At 45.6% G+C, this 25013-nt stretch overlaps 1 protein-coding gene across 1 annotated transcript in view; it reads right to left on the bottom strand.

Moving 5' to 3' along the window:
- The window catches only part of LOC147724878 (alanine aminotransferase 2-like), a 164825-nt gene that overhangs the window by 4727 nt on the left and 135085 nt on the right, over nucleotides 1-25013 (bottom strand). Inside the window, exons 6-10 of the mRNA XM_086966404.1 lie at nucleotides 20523-20602; nucleotides 16285-16421; nucleotides 9762-9933; nucleotides 6348-6503; nucleotides 1168-1280 (exon numbers count right to left, since the gene is read on the bottom strand). Coding sequence (XP_086822530.1) covers nucleotides 1168-1280; nucleotides 6348-6503; nucleotides 9762-9933; nucleotides 16285-16421; nucleotides 20523-20602 — 658 coding nt within the window. The remainder of the gene's footprint in view (nucleotides 1-1167; nucleotides 1281-6347; nucleotides 6504-9761; nucleotides 9934-16284; nucleotides 16422-20522; nucleotides 20603-25013) is intronic.

Genomic DNA, 25013 nt, shown 5'->3' with positions numbered 1-25013 from the left:
CCCGGGGCCAGAAACACCCTAAGAAGTTTGCCGATCCTAGCCGGGGCGGCGGAGATCGAAGCCGCTGCGCTCCCAGTGGCCAAGGGAAACGAGCCCCCTCAGTGAACGCCGCGCTGGGATTGGCCCAGCGCCGCCGCGTCATCGTCGTGGCCGCGTCCTGATTGGTTGCCGACTTCTGCAGTATCGGGGGCTTGTCCCGGGAGCCGCACTGCCATAAGCTGACTCCCGGGTGTCTGTAGGGGCTCGTCTGGAGAGCAACGACCTCATTGGACTGTGCCCCGAGAACCTCGCCTGAAGACACCGGAGCCGCGCTCGAGGCGGAAGAGTGACCCGTCTTCGCCGAGGGAGCCACGAGCAACACGAGTGTTTGCCGTCCCAGAATTGAAGTGCCAGGTCAGCTCCCCGCCGCTCGCTGGATTGTCGAGAGCGGGCGGAGAGCTGCCGGGACCGGCCGGGGCTTTGTAGAAGGCTTCTCTCCCGCCGAGGCTGCCCAAAACAGGAGTGATACGGTGAGGCGCCCTCGCAGGGCTGGCGCAGAGATAGTGAAGGGCTGATTTTGGGCCCACAGCACAGTAGTATTATCTTGATGATAATTTTGAGAGACTAGAGACCATTTTCCTAGAGAACTTCCTAATACCTAAGTGCAACCACCAAGAGTACGTGCAACCTTTGATTAAGAGCAATCATCGTGTAACTATTTATTTTTTACTGCTGCAACTAGATAAAGTTATATTTTTATATATATATTCACCTGTGTGGTCTCAGTTTGTGGTGGATTTGGGGCCATTGTGTGTGTTGAGTGCATATATTATACACATTGCCTTGGGGATAAGCCTGTCTGCTCGTGCCAAGCTACCTAGGGGGTGAGCAGGGGTTATCCACAGTGTGTATTCCTTCACCCTGACTAGAAGCAAGGGTCCCTACTTGGTCAAAGGTACTTACCTCTGCCAATTAGAGACCCCCAATTCTAACATCTGCCACATGATTTGGTCTTGCATTACCAAATAATTCCAGTCACCCTGCTTGTGTTGCTGAGAGTGGGGGGCTGGCTGCTCCAAAGGGGATTGTTTCAGAGTGAGTATCTTTTTCATTACAAAAATAGATTCTGGTTAGTATGAGCAGGATTGCAGGAAAGGTTCACAGGGCATAGAGGCAATTTTTTCCTACCTGATGTGGTGCGTCCCCTTAGCCTGTCCAAAGTCACTTCCAGGCGCTACGATGATTCCAGTCTTGTCAAGTAGCTGCCTGCAGAAGAACACATCAGGCTCCAGGCCCTGAGTCTAGGGGAGAGCAGGAAGGTGAAAAAAACAGTACAATCGTGAATGGTGATAAAGACACAGGAGAACCAATTCTAAAATAAAAGAGGTCCAATACCATTGCTGCACGATGTGGTTACCATCCACCATCAATCACATGACACCATAATGACATCCATGACGTGGTACTGTACAAACATATACATGCAAGGTAAGGCCTCACTATCAGATCAAAAAAAACATATCACATCGCCTGTGCAGTATTGACTTCTTTTCTTGTGTACCTCCCATAACATCATTCCAGCACTGACACATTTAAAGGTCCAAGTTCCTGTTGTGACTTGCAGCATTATTAGAAATGTGTTCTCACGGTCACCATAATCTGTGTGGACGACTGGTTTATGTGTCTCATCAACTTCTTGAACTGTGCCTCCACCTGGTGCTTCAGTCCAGGGACCTAACATTGGAATCTATACCGCTCCCCAAATGAAAACTCTCATCTATAGCAGAATGTGAGCCACACTGCTATCTTTAGTCAGAAATTGCAGAAAAGATCCCCGACACAGGAGGGGATCATTACCTATCTGACTGGTTGTATACAAATTGCCTAGTTTGTCATACCAATCATATCCCATTTAGCAAATCCTCCTTGTCTGAACACTTTGCCAAGCCTCTCACCATCCCACAGAGGAATCCCTTATTAGGTATTCCTTCAGCCCACCATTTTGGATGCTTCCCGTGATTTACTGGTCTAGTATTTTCCAGCAGTCTCCCATCTGCCTTTTCCTGGGGAGAGAAAGGGAAGGTATCTTCTCTCGGCCATAGCCCGTCACTTAACCTGAAGTGAGGGTTCCACAACACAGGCAGTGCCCACTCGTTCACCACTATCAGTTGGTTTCCCCAGTAGAAGCCCCATCAGTTGAGAAATTAGATGCTACCTGTGAGAAGTTGGCCTGGTATATACTGTCGACTAATTAAAGCACCTTGCACCAATCCAAACAACCCTTATGATGTATGAGATCAAAGATAACCTTTAGAAAGCTATCCTAGTGGTAGTTGTGGAGAGCAGCATTCAGGCTTAATCTTGAAGGAACGTAAAGCAGCTTGTTTTACCAGAATATCACCTCCTATATTGACTAAATGAAAGGAGAACCACACAGTAGTTATATAAAAATATATATTTATTAATATAACACTCTCCAGTATCCTCTACACGAGGATAGAACACAAAGCACACAATACGAGATCAATAGAACAATTGTAAGTAGCACAATACACACCAGCTCCAAGGGGAGACCATACCATATACTAAAATATTGGTTTAACAACCACGACTCAGGACAAGACAAGGTCTGGAGCACGTAGAATCGCTGGGACCCCAAGGAACCACCCAAGATGAGTAGATAGGGACCCCACGGAGGACGGGTACAGTGTGAGAACACGACGCGGGCTCCGCACAATTCTATGGGTAAGTCGTGGTTGCTCTTTTAAAGTGTAAGGACCCTTCTTGGAGGACTTCGAGGAAACCCTTTGGAACTTAAGAGGTTGGAGAGCCACCCCACCCGTGGATACCATATTACCCGAGTTACCTATCCCAAAGGAGCCGGGTGCATAGGTATGGAGTGATGTCAGAAACCACCATCATTCTCAATGGAGGGGTGCAAAGAAGTACTGCTACCGTGAAGGTTAAAAGGGTCCGGTGAAATACAAGCCTGGATTCTAGAAGGAAGGAACCTGAAAGCAGAGGGGACAGCATCTGGGTCACTTCAGAGTGACCAGGGGTTCGGTAGACGAATGCCCACCGATGTCGGGTGCTTCAGGTGCGAAGAAGGGGTGCTTGACTCTGCAGCCATGAGAACCAGGAGATGTCAAGGACAACCAGGAGCCAAATCATAGCTGTCCCATGAAGGATGTCGAGTGCTGAGGGGTCGGTGTTCGGTTGGAGCACCAACAAACCTTGGCAAGAGCAACTCACGCAGGAAGGTCAAGCAGGTTACGGTGTGGACCAGCAAGGTCCAGAGGACTCAGCAAGCAATGGGGAGTCAGGGCACCTCTGGAGCAACCAGGCAAGCCCAACAGAAATCAAGATCACCCTCAGGAGGACCCAAAGGCCGAATAGCCAGGAGTCGCGAGGGGACCTCGAGCCAGATTGTAAAGTACCAGCCCAGGGAGCACTTGCTGAAAGGAGGCCAGAGTTCTTTATTGCAAATACTGCTCAGGATCTAGGACTACACGGAGTCCAATGCACAAGCTCAGGAATTGCCAACAAGTATATGCAACTGCAAATTGATGAGGTGCATAGGTGTTTGGGTTTTGCAGTCCTCACAAGGGATACTGGCCTCAAACTTGCTTGTAGGGCAGATCATCCTCAGGGACCTTTGGAAACCCACCTCCTGAGTTGCTGAAATCAGACCAGTCAGTTGTGTTAAGATGCCTGCGGTTGGAGAAGAGTGACTCCTTTACTCCAAGGGTGATTCTTCAGTTGTCCTCAATCCACCACAGGTCCTGCACAGAGCTTGTATGGAGCAAGGGCCCAGACAATGCTTGGATGGAGAGGCAGACGAAGTCGGGCCCAGTCGAAGTCCAGCGAAGTCCAGAGTGTCCAGACGGTCGAAATTCAGTGGTTTCTTCTTGTAGAATCTTGTCCGCGTAAAATCTAAAGTCTTACATCCAGGTAAGCCCTTTGTACCCATGGAAGAGGGTTTGACAGATTCAGGGGACCCTTCTAGGGGAGGGTCAGGACAGAGGGGTGGTTTTGTGCCGGAGGAGGAGCCAACAGCTCCCACAACTGGTTTGAGCTGGACTATGCACAGGGACACCAAATGTTCCCCCAGTGCAGACTTTCAGGCACTCTCAGAGTGTACCAACCAGCCCCAATACACTAAATCCTGCCTGGGAAGAGGTTACACCTCCCTGTGACAGGATGCCTATCGTGCTGTATTCCTCTGCTCGAGCTTGGCAGCAGGAGGGTAGAAAGATGTTTCTGGTCGGCAGCATCCAATTTGTGCTGACTGGGTCGAGAAGGCTGGCACCGGATAGACCAGTGACCACACGAAGCTCGCTTCAGAAGGGTGGAATCATACCTCCACACTGGTTACCAGTGTGGAGGTATGATTGCAAGGTGTTTGATACCAAACAGGATATGTTTCTATGCAGCCATTTACAAGATATATTTTAAAACAACAATGGGACCCAAGAACAGTAGACCAGGGACCTTGGGAATCAATTATTTTAAACAACAGTGGCCCCTAGAAAGGTACAAAATAGGAAACCAAGTAATTAATATAGACTCAATTGTTGCTGTATTAAGTGGACATGTCCAGCCGGACAGAGGTCTGATATTTACTTGTAAGCACATTTAGACATTAGTTACACAGTAATAAATAAAATGGGACTCAAGCCTGTGTCCTACTTAGCCAGTAGAATACACAACAGGGGAGAAACGAAGAACAAGGGGCTCAGGCAAAGCTTTTTGGTTTGTTACACAGAGACAATACACAGTGTCATGAAAACAAATCGCAAGGAACACCTTTACAACGTAATAAACGAAAGATTTTGGCGTATAAGGTGTTTTAAAGTGTTGACAGCGTTTCGATCCATTGAGAAATTAGGCGGATCATCATCAGGATATTTAATTCATGCCTGTTAGGTAGAGCCTTATTAGCCAGCAAGTTCAGGTAAGGTTTAAGGCAGATTGAAGGGGAGTCGCATGCGCGTACTCCGGCGGCTCAGTCGCCTGTTTTGAAGTGAAAGAAGGCTGGATAGCGAGATTCTCTCGTGCGGTGATACATTTTCGAGATAGCATTTACCGTGAGGTCATAATGCACCTCTACCTATATGTCCGGCTGAGTCACAGGTAACCTGGGAGAATGGTCTCCGAAGGCTGCAGAGAGGCTCAGCTCATGCAGTGGCACCCTCTCACTAAAAACCCAGCACCCTGCCTTCAGGATTGATAAGGCCTGCTATAGGGTTGACTTATTCGTTTTAAGTGTAATGACCTATAGATATAGTGAACCTATATCTAAAGTTAGGGGTGCAAGCACCAGCTTACACAGGTTGCAGTAGCAGGCCTGTAGTTCCATTTTGCCAGGCCTCTCATGGGTGGCAAAAAACATGCTTCAGCCCATGCGAAACCTCTGGGATACCTATGTCCTTGGTACACGAGTACTATATACTAGGGAGTGATAAGGGTACCCCAGTATCCAATCTGGAGTGTACTAAGGTACATGTGTGAAAATTTAAAGGAGAAAGCAGATAGACTGGGGACCTGATTAGCAGGATGCCAGTCAGACTAGTCAAAAATAGTGTACCATCAAGCAAAAAGTGAAGTAACCATAAGAAGCAGATCCTAGTTTCCTACACTGCCTTTGTAAACAATATTACTCAGGGTCAACAGCAAAATCTGGGCTGCACCCTCATCCTAAAGCTGATCTCCAAGAGTCAAATTAGCATTTGTGAAATAAGTAACAGGGACCCAAAAGGCATACACATACACATGTTCCTATTCAATTGGGTGTCCCTGCCCTGGCTCAATAAAGGCAGTTTTCTCCAATGTTGTAGGTCATTTTTAAACCTGTCAAGAAGAATCATCAGCAATATAGTAGTGTGATGCCATTTACTAATGGGTTATAGAATAATACCCACAGGAAACACATTTCTTGTGTTATCCATACTTTTGAGCCCATTTATTGTTCCTTGTACAATGTATGTGTTGCAGTTCTACCTAAGAATATCTTAACTGTAAATTATTTATCAAAAAGCACTGGACCTTAAACTGCACCCTGTGGAATTCACACTAAATTAAACATGAATGTTACCCTTAATAACTACCCTTAGTGTAGGTCTGCTGACTCACTGCTCATCCATTTCCACAATTATTAACTCAGAGGTAAAAATACAGATCCTATTTCCTGGATTCACTCTTCTGGGATGCATTTCAAGATGCTCAGGAGGTTAGCTTGGCAAGACGCAATGCAATGCATGCATGTAGAATATTTCTACAATGGCCTTTGCATCGTAATACACAGCATATCATATGTGACAAATGCCCTTAATGAACAGGATCAGTCTATCCAGCATGCATTAAATTACCTGTGCCATCTTCACAGCTTTATCTGGGATCTCGATCCTGGGAAAAGCATGCATGGCACCTTGGATGGGGTTACAGTGGATGCCTGAACCTTGGTTTAAAATCTCCTCTGCCAGCCGCGCTTGCATGGCCAGCTTGTGCAGCACCGCCTTCTTCTCCTGAAATCACAAATGGTCAAACAGTGAACTCATTAAGATATCCGCCCATCAATACATAAACTTGCTGAAATTGAAATATATTCTCCCCACTACCCACGGCATGAAGAGTGGCACAACGGAATGCCAGCTCACTTGTGTGTAATCGCAGCTTCTCATGTCCACCTCTTTGAAGCTTGTAGTGACAATTCAGCTCGCAATGCTTTCACTTTGACCAAAAAACACTGTGGAGCAGATTTAATAACCCCTTCCACCACCGGTGAGTCACTTTGTGTGTTGTGCCAGTGGCACATTTTACTGCTCCATATTTACAAGGACAGAAATAGCCACCCTGCATGACTTTAAATATGACCCCTTTGCCCACCGTGCTCTGTGTGAAAGGGGCATTCCACGGGTGTTACTTTGGGTGTTCCCATACAACACCCATGGAACCAGACACATTTCCAGATTTACGAGGAATCGTAAATCTGAAAATGTGGTGTGAATGCTACGACTCCCCAGGGGAGGCGTAAGGAGTCGCTACATGGAAAAATGTATTAATTTCTCCTCGTTTTCTTTTCCTCTTTCTGTGCGTGCTGCATTCTGCAGCACACATAGGAAGGGTTCCCTTCCTGCACATAAACAATCATTGAAACATTGACATTTTTCAACTTCTATGTGTGCTAATGCAGTTCACTTAGAAGATGAAAAACAGCATTTCAGAATGTTTTTGTGCAGGAAGGGAACTCTTCCTAAACAAAAACAATCTCCCCACGATGCAGGCATCCTTGCACCATGTTCTAAGAATGCCTGTGCCGGCGCATGGCAGCAGTTTGGGTGCCAGCACAGAGGGAAGCACAGAGATGCAACATATTGTTGTACATATGTCTCATCCCTGTGTTTTGAAAGTGATTCAGTGCGGCGCAACGAAATGGCTTGTTTTCCGCACTGAGGGGGATATATACAATGAAGTGGCAGAGCGTGTCGTTAGCCCTCTTGGCTTAACAACATGCTCTGCCACTTCGGAAAAGCAAGGCTGCACCATATTTACAAGAATGTAGTGTAGCCTTGCGTTTCCCCCTGTGTTGGCGCTAAGTTTAACAACTTAGCGCCAACGCAGGCATCCTTGCACCAGAGTGCAAGGGTGTCTGCGTGCAGGGGCGTATTGGTTATATGTAGGAAGGTGTCCCTTCCTGCACAAAAACTATCCTAAAATGCCATTTTGTACCTTTCATGGGTGATGCTTCATGCAGCACACATGAAAGTTACAAAATGGCATTTTTTAAAAAGGTTTGTTTATGTACCGGAAGAAACACCTTCCTGTACATAAACAAACCATGGCATTTTGCTTTTTGCATGTGTGCTGCACAAGGCAGCACACATGGAAAAAGCAAAAATGATTGGAAATAATGCCTTTATCTTCGTTTCGCATTTTTCTTCTTTTCGCCTGTTTAAGACCCGGATTTTCCTGGTCTTAATTTTGGCGCTGCCTCCTATGTACGCCACCCTTGTACATAGGGGACAGCATCAAAAACAGTGGGTGATGCAGTGGAATGCCTACTGCAACACCCACTGCACTCCCGTTCATGCTGAACATAGCGTGAAAGGGTGCCTTACTTACAAGGCATTTATTAAGCCATGTTAAGTGGCTTAATGCTGCCTTGGCGATAAGGGATTGTACACATGCCCCTGTGTCACTTTCTTGCAAATATGCCCCTGACGGTTTGCAAACTATGGCTGTGCTGGGTGGCTGCGAGTGTGTTGTCAGAGGCATTGTGTCTTCCACCACAGCCATAGAGCGGCAGCCCATCAAATTTGCGAATCAGGCCCTGAGTCTACCATCTGCTAACAGTGCAAAGACTCCTTTTATATTTACAACCAGTACATGGTTTTAATCTCTGCAACAAACAGAAAAGTGACACGAGGAATGCTTGAATTAATCCTAGTGACTGGCAATCGCTATGGCCATATTCAAGTTGGTTGTTTTTAGCCTATTGTGTCATTCTAGACAGAGACTGATGATATGAAAATAAGTCTTGATCCTGCTCAAATACGAACAGTCTTGCCTAAACGGCCATGGTGTACGCCTATAGAGTGGAACACAAATGACGCCTCCACCCGTTACCAATAATTTTTGATTCTATACTCTGCAGAAGCACTTAATCCTCTTGGGAGAATATTAATTCACACAGTCAGCAATTTAATGTTATATATTATGCTTTCAATCCTTTATCCTTACAGTCTCTGAGTCTGGCTTTAGCCTGACTACTTTGTTAAATTGAAATTAGGGCTCAGTCAGTCCCAAGTGACTCTTCATACTATGCAGGTATCATTTGCCTCTCCAAAGTAAAGCAGTGAGTAGCAGCTGTCTGTGAGAGGATGACCAAATGACAAGTTTTATCAGTATGATCAGTGATTTTCACTCTACTGCAGTCACTAAAAGTTGGAATTATCTGCCAGCCTGGCTAATTATTTCATGGGACAATCATGTCTAAAGTCTTCAATCTAGATCATCTGACACACAAACATTTACAGGCACCACAAAGCAGCAATAAGGCAAAAAGCCCAACGTCTTGAAATCACCTAATTGATAATAAATAAATAAACATATTTATTACATTGACACCTGAGAAGGAAATATTGGAGCAGCTCACAATGCAGATTTTTTCATGTCTTTCTCGGTATCAGAACAAAGGGACTGTTTGCTGCACAGAACGTATTGAGGAAGGTTGAAATTGCTATGTTAAATAACTTGTCAATTTGTATTTGGTGATGAAGAAGGGCTGAGTACAAGCCTCACACTGGTCAGAAACCTATGCAGATATTACACCCATAGCAGGGGCAACTCCTTATTGTATATTGCAACTACCTGGATACTTATCTTGCCATTCGTGCATATATAAAGCAACTAATTAATGCATATGATAAACTTAGACCACCCCTCCATCGTATTGTACAGCACCCATTCTCTGCATAATAATATCCTGTTTATCAGAAGAAAAATAAACTGCATACAAATTGAGTTTTCATTTACTTGGTTAGAGTCAGTATCACTCTGAATAATTTATAGACATAGTGACACGTCTTTTTAGATATATAGACATTTATTGTCACTACTCTTGAAAATATCTCAGCTGACCTCTCCTAGACCTAGCAATTAACTTCAATTAACCTGTACCATGAGAACCTACAGAATGTCAACTCCATGCTCCTCACTGAGCACTGTAACTCATTCCCTGCATCCAGCCACCTCCCGCTATATTGGAGAAAGTAGCTACTTACTGCCACAAATGTGTCGTGAGATGGGTCTCCTGGCATCGGTGGGTGAAGCATCAAATCCAACAAAATCATGCCCAAGACTGGCGGATGCCCAAAAATGACATTTACGTACATGCATTCCATCACATCTTCATCTATGTTTACAAATTCGAAATATGCACCGCGCATGCCACCCCTTAAAGAAATAAAGCAAGCAGAGTTCTGTTAGAAATCTAGAGCATAAACGAGCAGGCCATTATTTACCATAAACCCATGTTTCAAATATTACTTACTGCAAATCAGCACAAGCCTGTTTTGTGTGACATCTCAGTTAGGACTGCTTCTAATGAAGACAGTGTGATGATCTTGTGTCGACTGTGAGATATTGGAGAAGATCTACATGGGAAAAGATCATGTCTCAGCTCTTAATGAAAGCTTGAATGTTGTGTAGAAAACGTGAAATATTTTACTTGGCATAAGCGACAGCCATTTTGGCTGTGGTGTCCATTTAAGTTTCCTTCATAATTCTTTCGTCTTTTCACTCTCCTTGTGCTATCTATTTTAGTTGACTTCCTGACAAAGCTAAAAGCAATGTACATGCTGAGAGTTTGTAGGTGCCAGTACACCTGTTAATCATTTACTGCTGCCATAAGCATTTCTGCTCCCACTCACACTTTGCTGACCATGTAGTTTTCATCTGCCCTTGTTTGCTGATAACTATTTCTAAAACGTGTTCTTCCTATTTCTATTCACATGCTTACACTGCACAAAACCTGTATAAAAAGGGCACTGGTTTGTGAAGCCTGTGTACTACTTCAGGCACCACTTGAAAGTGCTGTGTGTATGTGGTCCTACTCATGAGTGATTAATAAACTTGTTATTTATTTCCAACTCAAGTGCGGATCTCTATTTTGTTGGTGTTTAAACCCATGGACAACAGGGTGACCCTGCACCAGTGTACCCCTAAAAAGGTAAATTTTCACAGTTGGAAAACTGGATCAGGCCTGGGTTCAATTCCTTCAAATGATTGGCTCTGAACAACCTTGAAGTTTTTCAACCTTGCTTGTTTCTCTTAAATCCAGTGGCAGCTGGCAATACGAAAATATAGGGGGGGCGCCATGTGCCCAACTCACCGCTGTGATGCCCTTTCCAGGAGCAGCACTCCAGGCGATGGTGGTTTGACATCCATGAGCAAAAGAGGGAAGGACTTCCCTTCCTGCATAGTTGAGTGCTACTTCTGCCCAATACGGGAGCTGCTCTCACCATGAGAGCAGCACCAGGATTGGTGGGGAGGGAGGGCAGGCTAACCTAGCACTCATATTGAGGCTGGGGGCCTGTGCCAGCAATCGCCTGGCTGTTTCACAGTCCGGGGAATGCTATGTGGGAAGTGCGCATGTCAGGCTGGCCGTAGGTAGCGAGACAGCCAACCCGACATCCCTCTGAAATGGGCAGCAGTAATCCTGCAATTGGAGCATTCAGCCCTGCCCCTCTGCCTCACACTTGCACTGTACACAGCGTGAGGTGGTGGAAAATAAATAATATGCAATTATTATGCCATTTTATTTATTAGTGTTTGCCTGCTGCGTTCACAGCAGGTGGTGCGTCCCTCCTCCACCATTTAGGAGGAGCCGCCCCGCTTAAATCTTTGCTGTCAGATGGCTCTTGGGCCTGTCTGGTGTTGGAGACTTAACTAGCAAGTAACGGGGCTGTATTGTATATGAAGCCTGGGACAGGTCCCTAATAGGCTCTGTATAGTGTGCAGAGTATCTGTTGGTTAAATCTCTCTTTTAAGTGGACCCTTTTGGTGACTACAGGGCAAATGTAATGTTATTTGAGATTCCTATATTGAGCCATAGATTCTAAAAATTTCTAATGAAAACCCAACCTGAATAAAATAGTTTTAACAAATCACATTTGGTGAACTTGTTATGACACATGTTTCACCAGGCTGTTGAAACCAACCCGGGTGAAAAATGCTCCAGCTCAGGTTGTTATTTCTTTGCTTTTTAAATGCCCTCCCTTAAATTCACAAAGATTTCCTTGTTTTTCTTTTCCTCCCTCTGTTTACAGGTGGATTTACCTCTAAGCCTCTCTTATTTCTTTCCCTCAATATTTTCTTACAAGGTGTTTCCTCCCTCTCCTCTTTAAACTCTCTGGTCTTCATTTACAATATTTTGTGCAAGGCAACGCAGCAAGCCTTCCTGCAGCACTGCTGTGTGTCAAAAGAAAAGGGCAGCAATGCACTGTATCTTCAAGTTATGGTTCATTCCTCTTCTTTTCCCCTGCGCTGGCGCACAATGGGCTGCCTTGCGCCTACGCAAAAAAACCCTTGCGCCATGGTGCAATGGTGTCTGCTTTGTAGGGGGGATTGTTTTTTTTTGGTTTTTTTAACAACAATTTTTATTTTGTCAAGAGACAACCTGCCACATATTACACAAAACATGTTGCGTTGACGTTTAACACAAACATTATACAGAAACGGAAATAATAAGGAAGCAAACCCCCACACTGTCTATGCACAACATCAATATTAGCACACAGTCGGCCAGACATGAAGAGCACTATTTGCAGGACCCAACAAGCCCAGAACCACAACTCCTGCCCAGCTTATCCCTCGAGTGCCACATCCCTCACAACAGGGGGCTCTAGGTCCAAGTCCAGATATGCCTCCTACCTCTTCCAGATCTAATATTGCTTCATCGGGCATCCACGTGCCTGAAAAATGGGAACCTCCAAACCCATATTAAAGTCCAACCTTTTTTCTATGCCGAAAGTGGAGGTGGAGCCCCAGCCTTCCACTTACGTGCAATGTCCAGTTTAGCCAGAGTAAGGCCTAGCATCATCAATTGGCGCTTATAAATATTCCCCCCACTCCCTCCATTATATGTAACAGCACCAATTTTGGGGAGTAAGGGAGCCCCAAACCCAAAACCTCAGCACGGCAGGCCAAAACTCCATCCTCGCCCGAAACTTTCTAACACTGTGCAATGCCAAATTGTGTGAAATAGAGTACCATCCTCTGAGCCGCACCGCAGGGACACGAGGGTCTCTATCAAGCCCTCCCTCCACAACCGGACACAAGTATAATACACAGGGTGGAGATAGTTAAATTGGATCAACTGGAGACGCATGGCTATCGCAGCTCCTCGAGGGGACGCAAGCACTTATGTCCAGTCCTCCTCGTCCAAGGGATCCAGGTCCTCTTTGCATCTCCTCCTAAGTTTATCCAGCATGGTGGGACTATTGGTCACCAGGGTTTGGTATATTTAAGATATCTTGTTGTCTTGCAGGTCACACATAAATACTTTGGCTTCAACAGGACTAAACTCGGGAAGAGACTCAACTCCGCAACCCTAGGTAGAATGGATTATCTGAACTGCAAGTATTTGCAAAATTGTGTTTTCGGCATCTGATATTCCAGCTGCAGATCCTGAAAAGATTTGAGAACTGTGCCAGCATAACATCTCCTAGGGTAAAGATCCCAATATTATCCCTGTCACGGAAGCCCCCCAGGCCCACAAGTTGTGGCAACCCACCATTAGACCACAGGGGAGTCTGCCCCACCACCCCATCCTAAGCAGGGCCTGCCTCCACAACTGGAAAACTACACTTGTGACATCCCATCCGGTACCGTTCCATTGCATATGCCGGATCCGAGAGGTCCTCATACCACCATTCATTCAATATCAGTAGTTGCGAGGCTACATAATAGTACTGAACGTCCGAGATGGCCAATCCGCCACAATACGTGGACTGACAACATGTTCGGAGTGCCACCCTAGGTGTTTTCCTAGCCCAAAGGAACTGTCCCAGAACCGAATTAACCTGACGGAACCAAGAAGGCTTAACAGGCAATGGATAATTTTGCAGCTGATACAGCAACGGCGGTAACAAGACCATTTTCAAGATGGCCGACCAGCCTGCAAGAGAAAGGAGCATTCAAGACAAGGTTCGCAATTCGTTGCGCACCCGTATCCTGATCAGTGCCACATTGCGGTCCCAAGACTCGCCTGCTGAGGCGGATAAAAAGACACCCATATATTTCATACCGACCGTGGTGACCTGGCCCGCAAAAGCCCAGGAACCCAATTCCACCTGACTCCCCAGTGTCCACAACATGGACTTACCCGCGTTCATAAACAGGCCGGAAGTCTCCCTGAATATTTCGATGATACGCAACAATCTGTGGCCTGTCCTGTTAGCGTTAGTCAAAAAGAAAAGAAAATCGTCCGCGTAATGAGCGATATGGTCCGATAGTCCCGGCGCCCATTCAAAGCCTGCCACTTGTGTGTTTATCTGCACCCAAGTTGCCAATGGCTCCGTTGCAAGGGCGGACAAAAAGGGCGACAGCAGGCCCCCCTGTCAGGTGCCCCACCCAATCAGAAAAGCGAAGGATACAGCTCCCACAACCCGGACCGATGCCAGGAGCTGCGTATAAAGAAGTTTTAAATATGTCAAAAGCGTGGGCCCAGATTCAAACTATCCAGGAGCGCAAAAAGATATGACCAACTATGGGAATTGAAAGCCCTATCCATATCTTCCAACAGAAGCGCTGTTGGGACAACCAGCCTCCGAATAATGTCAATGGCAATGCGCGCCTGCCGAATGTTGTGCCATGTTGACCTCTGTACTGGGGTGAATGTATGATATTGTTCTGCATTCTGTCCATCAACTGTTGTTTTTGCATTTGTCACCCCGAGTGGGATGGGTATGCTCAGACGTGAGTCCCATGCTCTCCACACCACTGGAGTCAAGCTATCCTGGCTGAAGACAGCTGATAGCCAGAAACCGGTCCTAGGATGCTTGATTCCGGTCCAGGAAAGACATGGCTTGGCAGTTCGGGCTGGACTGTTCCCATGAGGCACAGGGTCAAGGCTGATTTGCATATGGCCATGTTTGAACTGGGGTGGTGTGGAGTGTAAAAAAACGATGGATTTAGGCCCAGATCTCTGTACTGGGGTGAATGTATGACATTGTTTTGCATTCTGTCCATCAACTGTTGTTTTTCCATGTTGCCCGTTGAGGCATGAAGCCCGCCTGGACGACATGGACCAGCGAAGTGATATGGGAGTGAAGGCGAGTGGCCAAGGCCTTGGCCAAGAAGTTGGCCTCAATATTCAGCAGCAAAATAGGGCAGTATGAAGAATGTTGGTCCGGAGGTCGGGCCGGCTTTTGAAAAACGACCACCTTGGAGTGTCTCCAGTCCCGTGGAAGGCGGACACGCTCATGCGCCTCCTCGACCACCTCTAGGAGATGGGGTCCCAGTTGCGAGAAGTATCTCTTAAAGAACTAACAGGGGAATCCGTTGGGCCCTAGGGCCTTCCCGGAGTTCAGGTCACCTAACGCAGTACCCAGTTCCTCTACCATAATTGGGAGATCTGAGGCCATTCGAGCCTCATCAGAGAGAGACCGTAGCAGAAGATCCGAGCGAAAGTCTGACAGGGACTCCAATGGGGCATACAAATCGGCATAGTAATGCACAAAACTCTCAGCAAGAACTAAGGGATCACTCAATGCTCTCCCATCGAGCCCCAGAATCCCTGGGAGATCAAGGGAACTCACCGCCCCCTGACATAGTCAATGGAGCAGTTTACTGGACTTATCGCCCCAATGATAGATCCTACTGCGGGACGCCAGCCACGCCAATCGGGCCTCATCCAGCAACAAGTCCGTGTGCGATTGCATCACCACTAGCAGTTGTCGACGTGCCAGTGCCTCCCCTCCTCTATACCTGCATGTTCGAATTCCAACAGGTGGGCCTCCGAGCGCACCAAGGACTCTTTCTTGGAGCGCCGTGGATCAATACGAAATGTCCACACCACGAATGGTTGATTTCATTGCTTCCCACACTGGAGTAGTGGTCGTCAACGAGCCCACATTGATATCTCGATAGTGTTTGATGGCCTGCCACAAATGAACCCTGTACTGGTCATCTTGCAGATGCCAGGGGGAGAGACGCCAACGAAAGGGCGGCCGCGCATGGCCGAGCCGTAACCTAAGCGCGACCAGGAAGTGGTCCGACAGACCCCTGGGGAGGAATTCCGCATCCAACACTCTCCCAACTGTTGCAGCCGGGCGGAGACATAGCCCAGCTCTGAAAACGATTCATGCACAATTGAGAAATAAGAGTAGCCCTGCTCCTCCGCATGCTGTCGTCGCCAGGAATCTACCCGGCCCAGACCCAACACCAAAGAGCATAATTTAAATGGTTGGCCGAAGGGTGATTGTTCTATGACTGCCTCCCCTGCACCACATTTAAACATTTTTAGCTGTATCCAGGCAACAAGTCCCCCTTCAGAATTCCTGAAATCTCTGCTTGCTGCTGTAAATTTTGACTATGTTGTAAGCTCTTTATATAAAATGTATTTTTGCACTCCACAAAAGGAAAATGTTGATCAGAAACACTGGGTAATGTCATCTCCCCAATTCCTTATGGGTGGCTCCCACCTTTACACCAATTGCTCAGGATAGTTTTTTCTTTTTAATTAGGTGAACTGCGGAACAAAGGTGGACCATGAAAATGCAATCCCCTTCCTGATTTACTCACTCTCCGAAAACTGCATTGGAGATGGAATGGAATGATATTAGCTGCACCTCCTCTGAGTACGGCGGGCCCATCTCAAACAGGACCTTCTTAAAAGAATGGAACTGGAATCCTGGGGCGAACACCGCATCCTGGTTCATCTGAGGAAACAGAACAGAACCTTAGTAGTGTTGAAGTCCGAGGGAAATTTTAATGACACTCCGGAAATTTCCAAATTTCATATTAAATGAAATTCACAAAAACCCTTGACATTTTGCATTGTGGGATTTAGCATAATTTTACACAAGTGGAAACTGTTTGGACTATAATATCAGGACATGTTTTTGAAGGGTGTGCTTCAAGGGTTCTAGCAGGTCAGAGTCCACCAGAATTTTAGAAAACCTACCAAAGGTATGTGAAAGATAAACAAACAATGTGACAGTGCCCATGATGAGAAAAATCCATATGATCAGATCTAAGCTTGCGAATTGTGACCCCCTGAGTAGTGCTCCTCTCACCAACACCAAACATATCTGTGCAGGTCAACTGTCCTCCTGTGTTGACCTTGAAAAAGCAAGCTAACTCTTTCTTCATTTAGACATCTGCTGCACCTCACATTGGTTGCTATATATATATATCCACTAGCAGCCCGCCCGACGTTGTCCGGGTATGAATTGCTGCCGGACAGTAGTATATTGTTTTGTAGGATTTCGTTTTGATAGCATTTCTTATCTGTGACAGGCCTGTGAAATGCTCCGATTCACAGTGCACTTCTGATGCACTTAAGAGTGCGCGTTCAGTAGTGTGTGAACTCGAGTTTCCCTACTTTATTTTTACTTTCAATATTATATAGCGCAAACTCGACAACATGGCATGAGCACAATTTACATTACAGAAGAACACATTCATTTGTGGTAGGCATGGGGAGACAAAGCGATTTGCCTGGAATCACAGGATGTTGAGCTGATGCAGAAATTCAAACGTAGCTCCCCAGCTCTAAAGTTCGCAATTCTAGAACTTGTGGCGGGAGGTGTGTCTAAAAGTGTATGTCGGTGCTGGCCATCAATGAGAGAGACCTGTGCATTTTTCAAATGGGTGGTGAAAAAATATGAGTATGTTGCTGGAGATGTAGGCCGCCGTGCCACCAATGTACTTACCGGGGAGGGTAAACACCCATAATTCTGCAACTTTCTTTCCGCGTACCATCACTCCGCATACTTTCATTACGAAAGTACCATGACTCCGCAATCCCATTATAACGCATGGCATTACATTTGATATGCTTTTACCACGCATACATTTACAACGAAATTCGTTGTAAATGCATGAATGGTAAAAGCATGGTTTTTTCTAATGTTTGGATAAGGTAAGTATGGGTATAAGGGTATATGTTTTGGGGTACTGGGGTATATGTTTTGGGGTGTTTGGGTATTTTAAGTGTTCAGACATAGTTTTGGGTAATGGGGTACAGGGGTATTTTTAGGGTTCAGGGCTAGGTTTGGGTTTTGGGGTATAGGGGTATTTTTAGGGTTCAGGGGTAGGTTTGGGGTTTGGGGTACAGGGATATTTTAAGGGTTCAGGGCTAGGTTTGGGTTTTGGGGTACAGGGGTATTTTTAGGGTTCAGGGCTAGGTTTGGGTTTTGGGGCACAGGGATATTTTAGGGTGCAGGGGTAGGTTTGGGATTTGGGGTACAGGGTTATTTTTATGGTTCAGGGCTAGGTTTGGGTTTTGGGGTACAGGGGTATTTTTAGGGTTCAGGGGTAGGTTTGGGTTTTGGGGTACAGGGGTATTTTAAGGGTTCAGGGCTAGGTTTGGGGTACAGGGGTATTTTAGGGTTCAGGGGTAGGTTTGGGTTTTGGGTTACAGGGGTATTTTTAGGGTTCAGGGCTAGGTTTGGGTTTTGGGGTGCAGGGGTATTTTTAGGGTTCAGGGGTAGGTTTGGGGTTTGAGGTACAGGGGTATTTATAGGGTTCAGGGCTAGGTTTGGGTTTTGAGGTACAGTGGTATTTTTAGGGTTTAGGGATAGGTTTGGGTTTTGGGGTACAGGGTATATTTATAGCGTTAAGATGGGTTAGTGTTTAAGGGTGTTGGGGTATTTTGAGCAGTAAGGGTGGGTTATGATTATGGGCTGCAGGGGTATTTAAAGGGAGCAGGGTGGACACCCGGAGCTGGAATGTACAGAACCTGGGAAGAGAAAAAACAATGAAATATTGGGCACAACACTCGTTTTTTTTTCCCGTAATCCCGCGCCCCGCACAGGCCCACGCCCCCAGCACACGCCCAGAGCACACAATATGAGACATGGCATGAAGGGCGGAACGTAGCACAAGCCCCAAGACACGCCCACAGCACAACGCAGAAACGCCCACAAGGGACTACTTTGCTGGCATGGTTCTTTTACCTTTTAAATGTATATGGTGGGCATCTGCATAGCCTATGTCCTTCTGCTGCAACTGCTCTTTCCAACGCTGTATTGGGTGTTGTGATTGGTGCTATGGTTCCTGAGATTACCCGCCTCAAAGGTTTGGGCTCTCTATTTATTATATTAGTATAGATGTACAATGAATTGTTACTAATTGCAGGAAGCCTTGATTGAATGGTGTTGCTCACCTGTTAAGCCATAAAATGCTATAGGCCAGATTTACATAGCCTTTGAGCTGCCGGTGTGTCACTTTTTTTTTGATGCACCTGCGGCGCAGTGTGCCTGTCCATATTAACAATTGCAAAAATAACAAGTGATGGACCGAATGTGGATCAATGTCACACATTCCCCCAGTCAAAAGATCTGGGCCCAAATCCATCGTTTTTTTGCACTCCACACCACCCTGGGTTAGACAATGGCGATATGCAAATCAGCTCTGACCCTGTTGCCCCATGGGAACAGTCCAGTCCGAACTACAAAAGCCATGTCCTTCCCAGAACGGAATCAAGCATCCGAGGACCGGACCGGTTTCGAGGTAACACCTCTCATCAGCCCGGCTAGCTTGACTCCAAGTGGTGTGGAATGCCTGGGACCCACGTCTGTCCATATTAACAAGGCCACTTAAAGTCACCCTGCATGACTTTCCTTGCACTTGTAAATATGTGGTGCTTTCATGCATTACTCTGCATCAAAGGGGCATTGCATGAGTGTTGTTTTGGGTGCTCACAGACAACATCCATGGAGCCTGACACATGCACAGATTTACATATAGGTAAATAATAACCTAGGCAGACAAAATGGTTGTCAAATAAATATTACATAGGCGAGGGACCATTTTCAAAGTGAGGTTAAACACAAAATTTATTGGCAAATACATCAAAAATTCATAAAATATTTCAAAATAGTTTCAGTGAGACAAACATTTAATAAAAATAGTTCAAAGAACTATAAGTAAATAGTTAATATAATGAACTTGTCTACAGATGCGCTTTGGACCAAATTTAGCATGTCAATGTACGATAATTCTTTGAGGTGTTTTAACAAATGTTGGCTAAAATATAATAGTATTTGTTACTTGGAAGTTAGTACATGTTTTTCGCTTCTTATCAATTCTGTATGTGATGTATTTATTTGATTTTAATATATAATGATTATTATTACTTAGGTTACTTTGTGGCTTGTCCTGAAGAAGGCGCTGGTCGCTGAAACACGCGTCGAGATTTATTACTTTTGTGCCACAAATATTTCCTCTGTATTCTAGTTTTTAAATTATTCTTTTTATATAGTGATTGTCCTTCACGTTGTTTATTTACTTATAGTTCTTTGAACTATTTTTATTAAATGTTTGTCTCACTGAAACTATTCTGAAATATTTTATGAATTTTTGATGTATTTGCCAATAAATTTTGTTTTTAACCTCACTTTGAAAATGGTCCCTCGCCCATGTAATATTCATTTGACAAGCATTTTGTCTGCCTAGGTTGTTGTTTACCTATATGATTTATCCCTGACCTAGGGGTACAGCTAGTTCTTTTCTCAGGGGGCCCTTGTTTTATACACTACATGCACAGATTTACACCATTTTGTAAACCTGGGAATGTGTCAGATTCCTACGCCTCCCCAGGGGGGGTGCAGGAGTGCAGCAACAAGGAGAATTAATTTTATTTCTCGTCATTGTTTCCTCTTTTTATGTGTGCTTCATTTTGCAGGATGCTTAGATAGAGGAAAATACAATCAATTATGTTTTTGTGCAAGAAGGTGTCCCTGAGATTGTTATCTCTACGGTGAACATCAGGGTGGGAGACTGGAAGATCATTGACCATAGACCACCGAACGTACCTCATCAATGAAGAGAAGAAGGTTTTCTTCTGCGGCCAGCTGAATCACCTCCTCAATGCACTTGCGACTCTGCACGTGGCCTGCACAGTGAGGAAGATATTGAGTGGTGTAAGCGATGATGTCACATAGAATCAGTAGGTCAATTTTTGTAATAGAGAGAAATTCAGGAGGAACAGTAGGGGAGGCTGTAACATCAGCATCAAACAGATAAAGACCCCCAAAGGTCCACCTAGAAACCACTATAATGCCACTATGTGGACGGATTATTGCTGTGATCTTTTCAAAGGTACTCATATGCTGTACACAGATGACCATATTATACTCTTGCAGAATAATATTTTACTCTGTAAGAATTTTGTAGAGCGGATTGGAATATAGTTCGGCTTCTCCTCTGTTGTATAACTGACTTGATTATACTCTCGCAGAATTATACAGCGCAACGAACTAGAATGCTGATGCTTCTAAACAAATTTGCAGTTATGAAGTAAATCTATATAGTTCGCAATGGGCTTCAGTCAGATGCAGTCATTTCCCAGTCTTCTATTAAATATCTGTGGCAAAAGTCCCTGTAGGGGTGGGTCTGATGTGCCGATCCATTGAACATGTTTTTGGGCGCGGGTCATTAGAACCTCAATCGATGGCGGAAATGTTCTTTGTAAATTTGGCTGCACCAATATCACTAAAACTATGGTACCTCTAGAAACCCTTTCTTATTTCAAGCCATTACAAAGACGCAGCCTAAGGTGAGTTTTACTTGATGCACAGACTCTCAGGACGTCTGCTATCTCAGGGTTTGTCCTCTTGTTGGGGGTGATATTCAATGGCGAGCCAACTTCAGGCATTGCCTGATGTGTGTTGCACTACTTCCCAACCATCAGCTCCAGTAATTGTAGTATAAAGCTACTCGCGGCTCCCTCTTACCCATAACCACACCTCCAAAGACCTTTGAAGCGATCTTAGGATAGGAACCTGAGCTTTACAGAAAATATAGAGATGAATAAATAGACACATATGGATTTAAAGGAAATTCACTTTTATATAACCCATCTAATCTGGACTGTGAGGAAGATTGAATGATTTTTGTGAAGAGATTTTGTGGGACTACATGGAAGGGGGCTGGGCCTTCCTTGGACCTCCAATAATGAAATTGTAACACTGAGCAGCTCGCCTGAGGTGCTTCAGGATTTCATCAATCTTCATAAGGATCGAGGTGAAGAAATTTTAGCACCTTAGAATACAAGGCATCAGGGGCCGATTTCACTATGTGCTGCAGGGGCGCATAGGACATGTGTGCCTACTTTCTGAAAAGACAGGGCGCTTTAGGATGTCAGGAGGGACTGGAGACACTTGGGCATCCCTGTCTGTAAGAGATCACCCCGGTTCCATTGTATGTGCTCGTGTGATCTCAAGGGGGTGCTACCTCAGTTCTAATGGATGTGGTCTAATTAATTGTTTAGGAAGTTTTACATAGGGTGATCTTGAATCTAAGGTTTTGGAGGGCTTTACAATAGCATCAGTTATATTGTACGAGGTCACATTTTCTGCTACAGGCACAGGGAGTTTAAGTGACTTGCTCAGAACCACAAGATATTGAGTGACACCAAGGATCAAACCAGGTTCAAAGTCAGCAGCTCTGGCCATAAAGCCACATCCTCTCCACACTTTAGGAAACACTTTGACTCAGCTCTTGTGCCAGATTGTGCTATATTACAGATGTGGGAGCATTGGAGCTGTCTGGAGGGTGCACTGACTGGGCCATATTGAGGTGGTGTAGAGTAAGCATGCCTTCAAAGGGGCTCCCAAAAGGAAAAAGAGGTCCCTGGAACCCCCGGAAGCCCCTGGAAGTTAAGCGCAGTCACTCACTTCACCTGATTGCATGGTGATCCCTCTGCCCCACTTTCAAATGCAGGCTGAGTTTCCACTGCAAATTAGAAAACAAACTGGTAGCTTCAAACAGCCGGTCATCTTTCACTAAAGCGCTTCCGCAGAGCATAGGCCCGCACTCGGAACAGAAAATTCACAGTAATAGGGCCAACAGTCCCAGTGTAGGCCTGGCTCACCCAGTTAACAGTGGGCTGCAGTATTGGTATGAACTGACCAGTGTGTTTCAAGTCCATGGGATTTTTCTAATCTCTTGGTTCCCCCCGCAGCCTCCCTCTCTGAGCTATTAATAGCCTTGTGGAACCCATCTCCCGGAGCCGGCTAGGATGCTATGTCCAGGCCAGGAGCCCACTAGCTGGACATATGGCTTTCCCTCCCCGCACCAGCGCAGGCAGGGACACTTGTATTTGCTCTTGCTTAGTGGGAGTATTTTCAAAACTCCCACCTGGCGGGAGCAAACACCAAGTCCTCTCTCAGCAGACATGAGCTCCAGATATGCTCCCACAATGGGAACGCTCTTTTCATCTGTTTCCCAGCCCACACTGAAGCGAGCAGAGAATCAAATGAAAAGATTGCTCCCGCCCACAGGGAGCAGCATTATTAGCTGCTCCCTGTGGGTGGGAGCAATCCTGGCTCCCGCTGTATGCATGCAGCCGGCTGGGACCACTGGGGCCTTGGGGCTCTACCTTCGGTCCTCAATGAAAGGACAGGGGCCCCAGGGCCAAAAGTGGCCATCCTCCTCTTAAAATTATGCACAGGCCCCGGGGGAGGGGGTCCCCAAGGCTGAAATATGCCCAGGCATGGGGTCCATGTGACTACTCCACCTAAAAATAACAGAAAGAACTGTCTGCTGGGTCTGTTTAATTAAGGAGAGGGGGCCCCACAGCCCCCTTCCCGGTGCTGTATTCGGCCCCAGGTACCTCATCCCCCAGGGCCCAATTCACTAAATATGGTGAAGGGGGCACATGGCCCCCCTCCTTGAATTGTATTCGGCTCCCCTCCCCTTAGATAAAAATAAGTCCATGGGCGATGGAGTCTTCAGGGCCTAATGAGACTGGAGGGGGAGGAGCGCTGCCGCCTCCACTTTTGAAATGTGTCTTTGATTTATTGAAACACAATCTCTTCTGTAGTGAGTGTCCAAGACTAGTGGTCTAAGACCCGAGTCTATGGTTCTCCCAAACAATGGCGGCTAGGGGACCCAATTATTGCACAATCATGTGTAGCTATAATATTCAAAGACTCTATCAAGTTCACAGTTGCCCACCTCAAAAAATGGTTCGCCACCAGCCAGAACCACAAATAATTAAGCAGCAGCCGAAAACAACTGAGAGGTAACAAGAACAACTTATAATTGAGTAAAGGCGAAATTGCCAGGCATGAACAGATGAAATGAAGTTTATCTTTATAAATTAGATCCTTTATTTCATGTTGTTTGATGAATTGTCAATTTTGCTCGTATCCGGGCTTCTTCAGGGCATCCAAGAAGTAAAACTCCTTAGTATCAGTGTTAGTTTCAGTTTGGTAAACCATTAAAAATACTCAGAAGGTATGTTGGTAGATTTTCTTCTGCATTCATGTGTTCAAAAAATTAGACACTGAGGGGCATATTACCAACAACTAGCGATAATTATCGCTATGTTGGCTTAGCCGCAATATTTTTATCGCCGTGTTGCGGCGATTTTTATCGCTTAGGAACCTTGCTATTATCAAGGTTTATCTCCTAAGCGATAAAAATCGGCCGAAATGCATGAATATCGCTGAAAAGTCAGCGATATTCATGCATTACCGAGCTAATGCTCTTAGCCATGTTATCCACCTCCCATTGGATAACATGGCTAAGAACTGCTCAGTACAGGTGTTAGCTTTTGGAGATATTTGCGCTTAGCGCAAATATCTCCAAAAGTTGGTAATAGGAGATAGCGATGTTAGCGACTGTTTCCAGTCGCTAACATCTTGGCACGCCCACTTTGTATGTCATTAGTGATAAATTTCACTGGCATGCAAAGCGGGGCCCAAGAAGGCCGCTATCTCCTACTAGCTGTCGCTAACTGGTGTTAGCGACAGCTAGGTAATAGGGAGATAATTTTATCTCCGCTTTCTTGGCTTTTAAAGCCAAAAAAGCGGAGATAAACCCCCTTGATAATATGCCCCTGAGAGTCTTCAATGAAGAGCTGTGTAATGAGAGTATTTTGTATAAACACTAATGATGCAGAGCCATAATCAGCATCTTTAGAATTAAACCGTGTCAGGTTCCGGCATTTATGTCTGGCAATTTTGCCTTTACTCAATTATAAGTTATTCTTGTTGCCTCTCAGATCCTTTTGTCTGTTCTATGGTTCTGCCTTTTAATTGATGCTGAGAATACAAAGGTGCCAAATCACCTACAAGCTACATCCGTTTGACCCCACCCCTTCCATGTTAGTAGTAAGCAACGGTGCTGGTTCTGGATGGATTGGCCACCCTATGGTCAACCCCCTACTATGCACGTCAAAGACAATGTGCAGATTAGCGTTGGCTGCCTGGTGGAAAACAACCAGCTGCGCACAACCTCTGACTGTGCACTACAGGGGTTTAGATTTAAATATGGTAATAAATTATTACTTTATGTTA

Source organism: Lissotriton vulgaris, chromosome 4_1, assembly GCF_964263255.1.
Source record: "Lissotriton vulgaris chromosome 4_1, aLisVul1.2, whole genome shotgun sequence".
Classification (NCBI taxonomy): Eukaryota; Metazoa; Chordata; class Amphibia; order Caudata; family Salamandridae; genus Lissotriton; species Lissotriton vulgaris.
The sequence above is the reverse complement of the archived record's forward strand: the minus strand, read 5'-3'. Positions and strand labels throughout refer to the sequence as shown.